General features: G+C 40.2%; 1 protein-coding gene across 1 annotated transcript in view; it reads right to left on the reverse strand.

Moving 5' to 3' along the window:
• Nucleotides 1-2,792: 2,792 nt before the first annotated feature.
• The window catches only part of adgrd2 (adhesion G protein-coupled receptor D2), a 54,169-nt gene continuing 44,221 nt past the window's right edge, over nucleotides 2,793-12,740 (reverse strand). The window contains exons 23-25 of the mRNA XM_042488886.2: nucleotides 10,285-10,343; nucleotides 10,173-10,203; nucleotides 2,793-5,220 (exon numbers count right to left, since the gene is read on the reverse strand). Coding sequence (XP_042344820.2) covers nucleotides 5,213-5,220; nucleotides 10,173-10,203; nucleotides 10,285-10,343 — 98 coding nt within the window. The 3' untranslated portion in view covers nucleotides 2,793-5,212. The remainder of the gene's footprint in view (nucleotides 5,221-10,172; nucleotides 10,204-10,284; nucleotides 10,344-12,740) is intronic.

Consider the following 12,740-nt stretch of genomic DNA (forward strand, 5'->3'; position numbering starts at 1 on the left):
TCTGTCCCTGACCTCGTGCTCTGCCTCAGCGTTTCTGGTATCTGACTGCTCTGCTGGTAACGACTCCTCTGCCTGGCCTCGTCTATCCTCCTGCTTGCTCCCCATCGGTGCCTATGCCTTCACGGACTGCTCATCTGGCTACGACCCCCGCCTGCCTCCGACCATTCCTCTGCTCTCTCCCCATCGGCACCTCCGCACGAACAGCCGGCTCTTCGGGCCACGGAGCTTCCTCCTCGTCGTCATCGGCTGAAGTAAGCTATGTCTCTTCCCCTCGTCTGAGCCCCAGAGACTGTGTGAGGGCTTTCAGCCTGAAGAACGAACTTTATTCTGTGTTTATTCTATCTGCTCCGTACCTTGTTTGCTGTGGTGAAAATAAAGGTCATTGCCAACTGTTCCTGAGCGCCAGTGTACTGCATTTGGGTCCAAACCACACCTGTTTCACTGAGTGTCTGTTGCTCCACTGCAAGATCCCAGCAAAGTCAAGAGTGACTGAGGTGGAAACAAATTTGTTCTTTGTTCAGAGAGTTTAGCCACTGAGCTATGCAGAAATGTTTCCTGTGGTTTCTGTTGTTGGTAAATGTGTTTTGTTCTTTGAACACTGGATTGTGTTAATGTATTAACTGGCTAACTAGCATCATCTTCCAGTTTCCCTTTTTGAATAACAATTAGACAGCTGGTTTGGAGGGGTATTTCCTCACACAAACGTAGAACATACGTACTGGTTGGCTGTCAGTTAAAGTCTGTGTGGTGTGTTTTGTGTGCAGCTTTTTGGCTGAGACACAGGCACCTTGAGGCGATGCTACGGTCAGCTGTCAGTTTGGTGTGTCTGGGCCTTAACATTGACCCACATGAAACTCAAACCCTGGTCTCCTGGGTTAAAGCCCTGTGCTTTACCCATCACCCCCATGACTGTATCTGTTGGTTTTAAACTATGTCAACTGAATTTCTGGAAAAAGCCCTGCAGGCTATTTCTTTTTTTTTATGTGATCAAAGACAGCTTGTGATGAGACAGAAATATGTATATGTAGGTAAACGGTGTTTTGTGTTTAAAAATGATGTCTAGTCTTACTTGCCTTTTTATATGCGAAGTGGAATAGAGGGACTTTGTATCTATTCAAAGTACTTGTTGCCCTGCTATTTTTTTTTTTTTTTTTTTTGTTTTACAGAAAAACGCTGCTGCCTAACACCAAGACAGAGAAAGGACGTTTTAGATTGTGGCAGACCTTGTGAGCATAGCAACAGACATAAATGTTGAATCTTATTTTGAACAATATAAACATCAGCGACTAAAGCATAATTTCTGGCAGGCCAGGCTATCTTACAAGCCTACCAGAGTAACACAGTATAAGAGTAGATACTGTAGATAGAATTAGTAGTTGGATACTGAACAGAAGGCAATGCGTGTCTTCATATTTCTAGAATGTTACTGCAAACATCTGTGTGTATCATACTGCTCTCTGTGGCAGTTCTACAGCTTCATGCCTGCTGAGCTGCAGTGGTTTAATATAAGGTTTTACATATGTATTTACAATAAGGGCTCAGTTTCAAACTTGGGAAATCTCACTACATTATACTTAAGCACGTTCTCATCTCAAATTATCACATATTGCTGTTTTGCAGTGAACTTCCATGTCAACATAGTATGCTTTCGGTATCCTGCTGGGTCTGCTGTTGACGTTCTGGAATGCTGGTGCTTTAATGTCAACAAAAGCACATGGTGGGATTACGCTGCACATGGTTTTGTTTAGGCAACGAAAGCACAAGCACAACAAGTGCTGTTACGGATGATTAGGATAAGGCAAAAGAGGCACAAATGATAAGGTGTAGGGAAAAAACATCACATTCAGACAGGAGGCAAACACAGGACTCCCTCCCATCATCCCTATATTGACCTTTGTGCTCCTACATCATTACCAGCAGCATTTTAACCTGACACCGTTCAGTGGTGTATCATGCAGATGTGACAGGTTCCATCCAGCCACGTTCTAAGTTGACACCTCCTGTCAGTGTATCACGTTGCTGTGACAGGAACCATCTGGCTGCTTATAATAACACCATCAACAGTTCTGTCTGGCAGCATTCTTAGCTGACGCCATCCGGCAGTGTTCTTAGCTGATGCTGTCCAGTGTCATTTCATGCGGACACAAAAGGTGGCCTTTGGCATCGAGATCTTACCCCAAAATCAAGGCAAAAGTGCTGGTATTTGATGACTTTGGAATCTGAACTGGCTTTATATGTCCATGCATCCTTAATGTTGGCATAGATACAGCCAATAGATGGCAAAAGTTGAAAGTTACACAACAACAAATGAAGCAACAGTGTAGGGGGTCGTAGTAACGGAGGCATTACTGATTCATGCTGTGTCTTTGTTGTATCCTACATTCCTATCTTGCTTGAACTACGCTACACTGCTCCCACAATATCCGGTGTTACTGCTATGTTTTGTCCATATCTGTAAGCTTTCAGAAAACATACACAAATACTGACAAAATGATATGGACAGAAGGCACCATCTGTGTCTGTATGTAACGTTGAGCTTAAGTGATTTGTTAAACATAAAAACACGTTAGGAAGGCATTATCAGTTTGGTCGTCCATGCTGAAAATGTTTGGGAATTGTGGGACATCATGTCATGTACCACAATAAATGGCCGTATTAGGGGCATTAGGCCTTTGTTTTTTTTGTCATAAACTTGAATTACTACTTGTGGAATTATTTACACAAAACATGACAACAGAGGAGTAATAATGAAGCCAAGTATTAACATCAGTTAAACACAGGGGATGGCCACATCAATGTTAGTGTCATTTTATGGAGTATATGTGACAATTCATGACTCAACCTATGCCGTATAGGTTGAGTAAGTAGTTTAAGTTCAATTGAACTATTCTGTGAATATGTAGTGAATAGTCACACACCCTGAAGATACATGTCTACAGACAAAGCCAAACAGTTGAATTGTTGAATCTAATAAGCTAATGAAATGTTACAAATATTCTCAGCTATCTGTCACTGGACTATCCAAATAAAGTGTTACAGAGAATTATGTTTGAAGTAAAAACTATCAACATATCTTTAGTAAAGGCAGTTAGATAATACCTGTTCAATATAAAGTTTCTGTGTGGGTGTAGGTACACCAGCAAGAAAAAATAAAACCAATGTCACTTCTTTTAAAATTCAAAGGTTACTTCACCCATTTTTGCAAAAGTATGTACAGTTTTATTAACTGAAGTTTTCAGATAACTGCTGCTGAGATTTCTGTCTCCACTCACTATTGTGCATGTCAACAGAATTTCATTCATGCAACAACAAAAGCAATTTTCCACAGACAATGTCCTGATGACACAGAATCGGAAGTCTACAGTTTCCATGGAAGTGTCTTCACTCCATTGTCCAAGTTTCTAATAAGAGCTTTTGACAGTGAGGTCTGTGGAGTATGGACTTCACATTGCTTCTGAAAAGACATGCTGCTGTTGCTTTCAAATGCTATTTTCTGATGCTGGGAGCCCAGCAGCAGAAAACAAAAATCTCAATACCTTAGTGAATAAAACCTGACTTCCTGTTTGGGTGAACTGACCCTTTAAAGTTTCACGTGATACAAAAAAATATCTTCTTTTGGGTTGCAAAACAAAAGACTCATTTATGCCTTAAAAAGACCAGTTCACCTGCTTACGCTTTGTTTAGGCAACAAGTCACAAACACAATACATTTGTAAAAGCATGGTTACTTTCTTACAGTTACTGAGTATGTTTGCATACACATCAGTATTCCCAATATTATTTTGATTATGACAATGTTCTGAATTCGATAAAGGTCATGTAAATGGGATGTGACGGTATTATTTGGATTTTAATAGCATTATTTGGGCATATAAACAGCACATATGGAATTTTCGTCTCATTTGTTTTCTTTTTTGTTTTTTTTTTTACAACACACAGCCTCTTCCTTGTTAACAGTTGGCTTTGTGCATTGCCATGGAGATGTTGTACATAAACCAAACATTTGAAAGGTTAGTCTGGTCAGAAAAAAAGGAACACACCTACTTTTTAACACAATGAAAGACATGGGTATCAATAGGTATATGGATTTGTGCAAAAATGCAACACTTAGCAGTGGACTTCCGCGCGTACATATTACACTTTAGGTATCCTTCTGCATCCACTGTTTATGTTCTGGGATGCTACTACTGTGATTTCAACACAAGCACATGGTGGGTTTACACTGGACATGGTTATGCCTAGACAACAACAGCACATGGCAACCAATGCTGGTGCGTCAACAAACGCTCATGCTGGCATGGCTGGTTAGGTTTAGGCAAAAGAGGCACATGGTAAATTGTAGAAAAAAAACATGACATTCAGACAGGAAGCAAACACTGGACTATAGCATAGAAGTCCGGGGTTTGTTTGATCCATCCATGCCCTCCTGCCTGCCCTACAGGGACCTTCGGGATCATTACATTACATCATTACCAGCCACATTCTCAACTGACACTGACCGTCCGTGAACCGTCCACCGGCATATAATAATACTGCAAACAGTTCTGTCTGGTTGCGTTCTCAGCTGATGCCTTTCAGCGGTTTCTAATGCAGAATGCAAAAGGTGGATTTCGGTAGAAGGATCTTAAGCTGAAAGCACTGCAAAAGCAGCGTTATTTGATGACTTTGGGATGAGAACGGGATAATTAGTCAATATCATTAGACAGGGAAATAGCTTAGCAGGAAAATTGTCTTTTTCAGAGAAAGGGCAAAAAACCCTGAATACTTTGTGTATGTAAACATAGTCACTGATGTATGGACATTAACTTAAATGATGAATCCCATCGAAAGAATCCATTCCTTCACGACTCAATTTGTTTCAAAGCTGACTGATAGTGAGGAACCTGCAAAATAATTTTTAAACTTGGTCTTTAGTCATTTTGCTGATGATAAAAACACACAACAAACGTCATGTGTTAAAAAAGTGAGACGTTGAGGGAAAACTGATCTGATCTGAAAGCAGAGCAGGGAGAGAAGGTAGAGCTCAATTCTTCATCACACTCTCCCAGCAGAGAGAGAGAGAGACAGAGTGTGTGTGTGTGTGTGTGTGTGTGTGTGTGTGTGGTGTCCGTGCTCTTCCTCAGGTGGTATCTTCATGTGTGTCCAGTCCTCCCCTCTTTCAGCATGCTGCATGCTTATTGTAATTGAGTATCAGGATCCACTCCATTTGCGATTCAACAACCTGCGGTGAAATAAAGTGAAAGGCATTATAACTACGACTCCAAGCTCAACCTGATGTTTAATGTTTTTGCATTATAGGTGTGCGAGTGTGTTTGTGTACAAAAGAGAAAACAAGAAAGCAGGGGAAATGAAAGGCAGAGTGAGAGAGAGCAGGTGTTGGAGTGGTTAATGGTTGATAGCGTGAATAGACAGCCCCGTCCGCTCCTGATTAAGGGAATGAACTTCTTCTTTGTCTCGGCGGTCAACAATGAACACCCAGCAGCACTCAAACGCCATCCATCAGGCGTTCCTTACAGACGGCCAAACATTTAATGAATCTAAAAACTTCCGTCTCCCCACTGCCGGGCAATTTAGAGCGATTGACAGTGACTTGACCCTCTGGAAATATGGGGACCATCTGTTGTGTTTGCCTGCACATTCAAATCAACAAAAGACACTGGGGCAGTTTTCACATAGGCCTAATTTGCTGCACTGTGCAGGTAAATGGAGACAATCTAGGAAAAATAAAACCCCTTTGGCTCTCTCTTCTCCAGTCAGCTTTCAATTGTTAGGACTCAAGTCATTAGATGATGCTTTCTGCAAACACTCAGCGCCTTTCAGTGACGTGCAGTCCCTTGTAAATCACATTTTCTAAACCAATAATATTTTGTAAACTGACTTATATTTGTAATATTATTGATTATTCTTGTGATGTCTATCTTTCATTTGTGTATTAATTAAATCCAATTTTTATGTTCCGACAGGAAATCTAGCAGGTACAAATTGAATATGAAAAAAATCAGGAAAAAGAGCAATGCTTTTAATCCCCATTCAATGTCAATGTGAGATAACACTTTGGTCCTGTATATGTGTTTGTCACAGGTGAGTTCAGATGTGGACCCAAATGCAGAACAAAATGAGCAGACAGGTGCACTAACAAAATGTGAGCTTAAATGCCGATGATGATAACAAACGAAAATACAATGTACAAAAAAAACATGAATCAAAAGCTAAACTGAAACCAACAAGGAAGAACTTGGGTGAAGACAGCAGCAAACACAGTGGAAACAGCACGGAGGATAACAGACAAACTGACGAGGGACAAAGGAGACACACAGGTGTATATACACAGAGAACTAATCAGGACAAAGAGACACAGCTGGGGGAGGTGGACACAGAGAAAAAGGAGAGAAACACAGGGATTGGCTGAATTTTGAAGGTGCGACAGAAACACAAGGATGGAGCAAACAAGACTAAAACACAACAGGTGTGCAGGGAAGACTGACATGGAGGACAAATGAGACTGATACAAGACAGGTGTGATCGTAAAAAGGAGGGAAACAGACAAAAGCTGTGGACGCTTATTAATGTGCACAGGTGCAGGTCACCCTGTGTACAGATTAATGTCAACTGTTGCATGTTTCTATGTCATATTGTTTGTGCTTTATGTGTTTTTATTATGTTTTTACACATGCTGCAACACAAATTGCCATTGTGGGACCAATAGTAAAATGGAATTGAACTGAATTGAATTACACTGAAATTCTTCACTCGCTCACTCACTCACTATTCTACATGTAGTGTGTATTAAAGAGTGAATTATATGATAGCAAAATATATACTTATAGATGCTCCAGATATTCGTGTGACACAGCTGACACACCCAGTACCACGTAAACAAACCAAGCACTCAGGAGGACAGATGAACGGAGGTTATATGGATGTTGCATGTTAAATTGTTGAAATTCTGATGATGTGGAAGTGTGGGTTTGTCATACATCGTCCTGTGTCCTGATAGCAAGTTGTAATAGCCCTCCATCTATTTAGTTCACAAGCTACTTAGCTTGCTCAAACAAGGCACATAGTGAGATACAGAAGAAAATGTCACATTCAGATGGGAAGCGAACACCAGGTTTGTGGGACCCATCCACTGCCCCTTCCCACCCACCCAATAGGCATAGGCGCCTTGGTGCTCCTCCTATTACCTTATTACTGACAGCATTTCAACCTGACACCATCCTGCCCAATTTGTGCGGATGCGACAGGTGCTGTCCAGCTGGTGTATAAAAATGCTGCCAATGGTTCTGTCTGATCGCATTCTTACCAGTGGCATTTCATGCACATGCAAAAGGAGCTTTTTGACATCAGTTGGAGGAGTTTTAAAATGCTGACGTTTTTGTAGCTGATGTAGCTGTCACCTGAAAGATCGACGGATGGATGCTTTCTAAAAGATTCAGATCTACAGAGTCAGTGTACATTTTGGTTTGGCTTCATATCGAATTGACCTGTGTTTTGTTGCTGCAAACTTAACACAAGACAGAAACCTTTTGGTCACTTTGCCATAATTGAGGATATGATTGCATTCTAATACTGAACATAATACGACTTTTGCTTCATAGTGTCATCTCAGAACTAGTTTGTACGCCACTCTTGCACAATATGTGAATCCTATCATGTGTGCATGCCTGTGCACATTCATGCATACAGTGAAAAAACCCCCCCCAAAAACACAACAACATTTTATTAGTTATATTCTGACTTTTGTAACACAATGCCTACCCTGTTAGTGACCTCACGGCATGCTACTGGTACCTTAACAGTGATTTTCATACCAGAAAAAAATCAGTTCAGTGAAAATTAATACCAAATAACTACTCTAAAAACCACACTTAGACCACCAATGACACTCAAGCACAGAACACTTGTGCTAATAATAAAGATATTAACATAAACTAGCATATATTTGGGTTCATTCAGTTGACACAAATGAGGAATTTCAATGTGAATAAAATTCAAATATATGAAATAGCTTTGTTCTCAAGGCTGCTTTAAAAATCTCCATATGCAGTTTAATTCACAGCCAGACAAAGAGAATGCAGGTAGAGCTCAATGTGCTCCTAACACGAGAAACCATGACGACACAGAGGCCAGGTGGTTGTTGGAATTTAAAACATATGCGGCATGCAACAAACAAATTGTCATTTTCAGAAATGTATGGGTGATGGCATTGACCAAACTCACTTCAGGAAGTGGGAATAAATTTTAAAATTGATTCATTTACCGTCTTTGATGACCACACCTGCTGCCACAGAGCTGATTTAACCCTTTGAAATCTGGAGCAACATAATTTTTCTTGTGCTGCTCTTAGATGCTTTTTACACATATTTGAACCTTTGAACCATGAGCAATTTTTTTTGACAGATTTAGAAAATTATTATTTTTTAAAAATCCAAGGGAAAAAAGAAAATGCTGGCTGAAGACCAACAATCACAATTATATGTTTAAAATGATTTTACATAATTATTATAACTTTTAAGCACTTATTTTCATTTCTTTGTGTGTTTATTTTTTTTCCTTTTTTGGGATAATTTTTCCATTGGATAATGTTTCTGTTTTTCTCTTTAGAGTCTTTTGTTGCTCCTGTCCCAACTTTTTGGAACATGTTGCAGGCATCCAACTCAGAAAAAGTGTATATGTTACAAAAAACAATAAAGCGTATCAGTTTGAACATTGAATATCTTGTCTTTGTACTGTAATCAACTCATCATAGTTTACCTGCAAATCAGTGCATCGATTCCTCCTCATGCCTGCCAGCTCGGCCCCTCACACCATCAAAGCTCTATTTTGCAGCAGCAGTGAGAAATCAGTGCAGCTTCCTGCCTATGCCACAGGGTCGGACACCTGCTACAGTATGCAACACCCACCATATGACCCAGGACCAGGGTTATGGATTTACCAAAATCAGCACCTTCAATAACCTTTAAAATCTTTACATCTTTACTTCTACAATTGCTTGCTGACAATCTGCGGATGGATGTTGTAGTTTTGCTTTTGAATTGATACTAAATTACAAAGTCCCGTAGTTGGTCTGTTTTGCTTCTACACAACGAATTGCACCAGAGTCAGCTCAGAAGCACCACAAAGAGAGAGAGAGATATGTAACAACAACACGCTCTCATCCCAACTCGTCACATGATGCCACTCAGTCAGTGACCATCTGTTTCTACTTGTGATTTTTTAGGTATCTTTCTGCGTCAGCTGTTTATGCTGCATGATTTCAACAAATGAACATGGTGGGATGAAACAACATGGTCCTTATGTTTTAAACAGGGCTGAAGGTCGTAATGGTTAGGATTAAGCAACACGAATAATTAGATTTAGACAAAAGAGGCACATGGGAAGGTGTAGAAAAAAACCCACAAATCCACATGGGGAGCAAACTCCGGACTCCAGCACAAAAGTCAGTTGTTTGTGGGACCCATCCACCTCACCAGCCACCTGCCCACCTTGTAAGTGCACTCATGCTCCTTAAATTACTTGGTTAGCGGCAGCGTTAGACACTGTCCGGTAGAGTTTCAAGTGCAAACGACTGGTTCCGTCCTGTTGTGTTCTCAAGTGATGCCGCCAACGGTTGTTGCATGTTGACGGGCCTGGTGCCATCCAGCCATCCTCAGGCGTGTAATACCAACATAACCGGTTCTTACTGTGCATGTTCTCATCTGATGTTTTTCAGCCGCCTTCTGGTTTGACGTGGAAGGTGGCTTTTGGTGTCACACTCGTAAGCCAAAAGCACTGACAGAGTGATGCTATTTGACGAGTCCGGAGTGAGAAAGGGCAGATAAAGGAGCACGTCTTTTGTCCCTGCTGATTCAGTCACCACCAAAACAACCATGGAACTGTCATTCTATCTCTCCACTCTATTAACGTTCTGTGTAACTGTCTTTGCTTTATGCGACACTCTGTTCATAAACTTTGTTTTTGCAATTCAAAGTGCACTAACTGCATTCCATGCTGCTAACACTGCTCTCTGCAGGAACAGGCACTTTACCTGCCATCCACTTCCATCCCCTCCTGTTTCCTGTCTTTAATTATTATGGCAGCTTCCTTATCTCCTCATTTCATATGTGAGTATTTTTGTTTTCATGCATCTATTGTTGGTCTAATACAAACTATCAAGTGATGTTAGAGTTGTACCTGATGGCTTGAACCCGGTCAGCTGGACCACCTAAAACACAAAAATAATACTAAGACATATTTAATGACTATGACATGACGGCAGTGTAGTGATAATGGACACGTTACTTACTTGGTTTCCTGATGCTGTCTTTAAAGAGAAATTCACAAAGCTTTCCTTTCTGAAGCTCTCTGAAAGAGAAAAACACACTTATTTGTATTTTAAAGTTTGCATTTGTCTTTCCACACATTTGTTTATGCAAGGTCAGAATATGTAAGACAAAGAGATACCGCACAAGCAAAACAAAGAACAGTAAATAGGCATCTTTATAAACCACACACAGAAACACAAACAATATGAATGACAAAAGAATATTATGAGAATTGTCAGTATTATTTTTTTTAGTAACAAAAATGCCATTTGCCTACAGGAAGAATTGTTGTTAATGAGATAAATCAAGATATGAAATTCAAAGACACAGGATCATCTGCAGTCTGATATCTATCCTGATCCAGGGCCGTAATAACCTAATTACATTGGGGCAGGGTTTGGGGAGTTGGGGACCATTTTCAACTGAAACCCTCTGCGACCCAAATCGCAGGGGGAATTCACTTTAGGAGACATTTTTATAAACTTCAGCTAAACTGAACATTTTAGAGTATTTCAAAACAAAAATCTTTGGTCAAGTTTTGCCGACTGAGCACCATTTTAGGGAGCCAGCATATGATCAAAGGCCACGCAGGAAAAGCAAACACACTGACTTTCTTTCTGATTTTTTTTTTCATATCTTCTTCATGACATACAGTGCCTTTTTGCGACTTTTTTTTGACGGTGGTCTGCTCTACGTAACACTCATTTAGGAAGTTCTCATGCATTGTTTGTATGTTTACCAAAAAAAAGTAAAGCACAACAAATTGTATATATCCCACTTAATGATGAGCCAGTAATTGGTACATAACTAACATTTATTGGACCCACTGGTCACCACTGTTATTGGTCCACTTTTTTTTCCCATCTGGATTGTTTGTGTGCTGATTTTTGTGAAGATTGCATTATTCTTGGTCATGCAACAATGGTCATGCCCCTTAGGCCCTTGGTCATGCCCCTTAGGCATAACAAAGATCACCTTGGCCTTGACCGTCTCTCATTTTTAATTTATTTAAGCCACAAATGGAGTGAAGGTGCAGAGTCTCATCCACAGCAGAGGTGGACATGTCGGTAAAAAAGCCATTGAAAAAAAGATGAAATGACATCGTCTTTGACCCTCTGTGATCTATAATATAAATGTTTTTGATCACCGCCTGATCCTTCCTCCACTGCACTCCTGAGACAACCTTTTGTAATTTCATTCTGAATTCTATTCATATGGCTCTAAGGATAACAAAAACTAGCACACTGTTAGTGTCACGTGGGTATGTTCGAGGCATCAGGTAATGGAAATAAATGCATACAATCCAAGCTGACCAAATAGTTCAGTTATTATTTGAAAGGGTAAGGATAATTAACCTTCCTGACATGTGCAGAACATCTGAACAGAAGTAACTGAGAGTTCAAAGGTGAACAGTAATGCAGCAGGTTGTAATCGTTTAGGGCAACACAGGCAAGTTTTTGTATCAGAGTTTAGCTTCATTCCAATAAATTGCTTCTCCTGTCCTCAAATGTGCATAATTGAGATTGACAGGGCACTGACTTTAATAACTGATTACTGACAAGGTTGCATTTCTTTGCAGGTCATTCTAACTACTACATGTCACGGACGTGGACATGTAATCTTAATGCCTACGCACCAGCCATTACGGTGGCTGGGGGCATCAGCTAGTCCATCTGTCCATCTGTTTGTCAGTAGTCAAATAGATGGACAGTATCTTATGAACACCATGAGAGAGTCTCTTCTAAATTGGCAGAAATATTCTTTTGGCCTCACCGTATACTGATAAGATTTCAGTGGTGAAATGTCAAGGTCAATGTGAGCTTTTATGTGTCTCATTCTCTTCAACAGGATACCTCACGGACACTTTAAGGGACTGTCCTCAAATTAGGCACAAAGGTTCACTTGGACTCAGCAATGAACTATTTACGTTTTGGGTGGTTCAAGGTCAATGTCAATGTACCCTTGCATCCATCTCATTCTCGTGAACATGATAAGTCAAATACACATACAAAATTTCTTCAAATTCATGTCCAGTTGGTCTAAACAATGAACTGCTTAGAGTTTGGTGGTCAAAAGGTCAAGATCACTGTGACTTTGCATCTATCTCATACTTGTGAACTAACCCATTTTCATTCCAAACTCATCAAATAGCACCGCTCTGTTAGTGCTATCGACGTACCATGTGACGGGTTCAGACTGAGAACATGTTGGTGAACAAAATATCTCAAGAAGGCCTTGAGAGGGAGGTTACTCAAATTTGGCACTAATGTCCACTTGGACTCAAAAGTGAACTTGAACTTGGATTTGGAGGTCAAAGGTTAAGGTTACTGTAACCTGACAAAAACATGTTTTTGGCTTTAAATCAAGAATTCATACAGTTTATGACAAAATTTTGCACAAATCTTTAAAAGGATATAATGAAGTGATACCATTTTAT

This window comes from Plectropomus leopardus, chromosome 4 (assembly GCF_026936395.1).
Source record: "Plectropomus leopardus strain MGB_pleo_1.0 chromosome 4, ASM2693639v1, whole genome shotgun sequence".
Taxonomy (NCBI): domain Eukaryota; kingdom Metazoa; phylum Chordata; class Actinopteri; order Perciformes; family Serranidae; genus Plectropomus; species Plectropomus leopardus.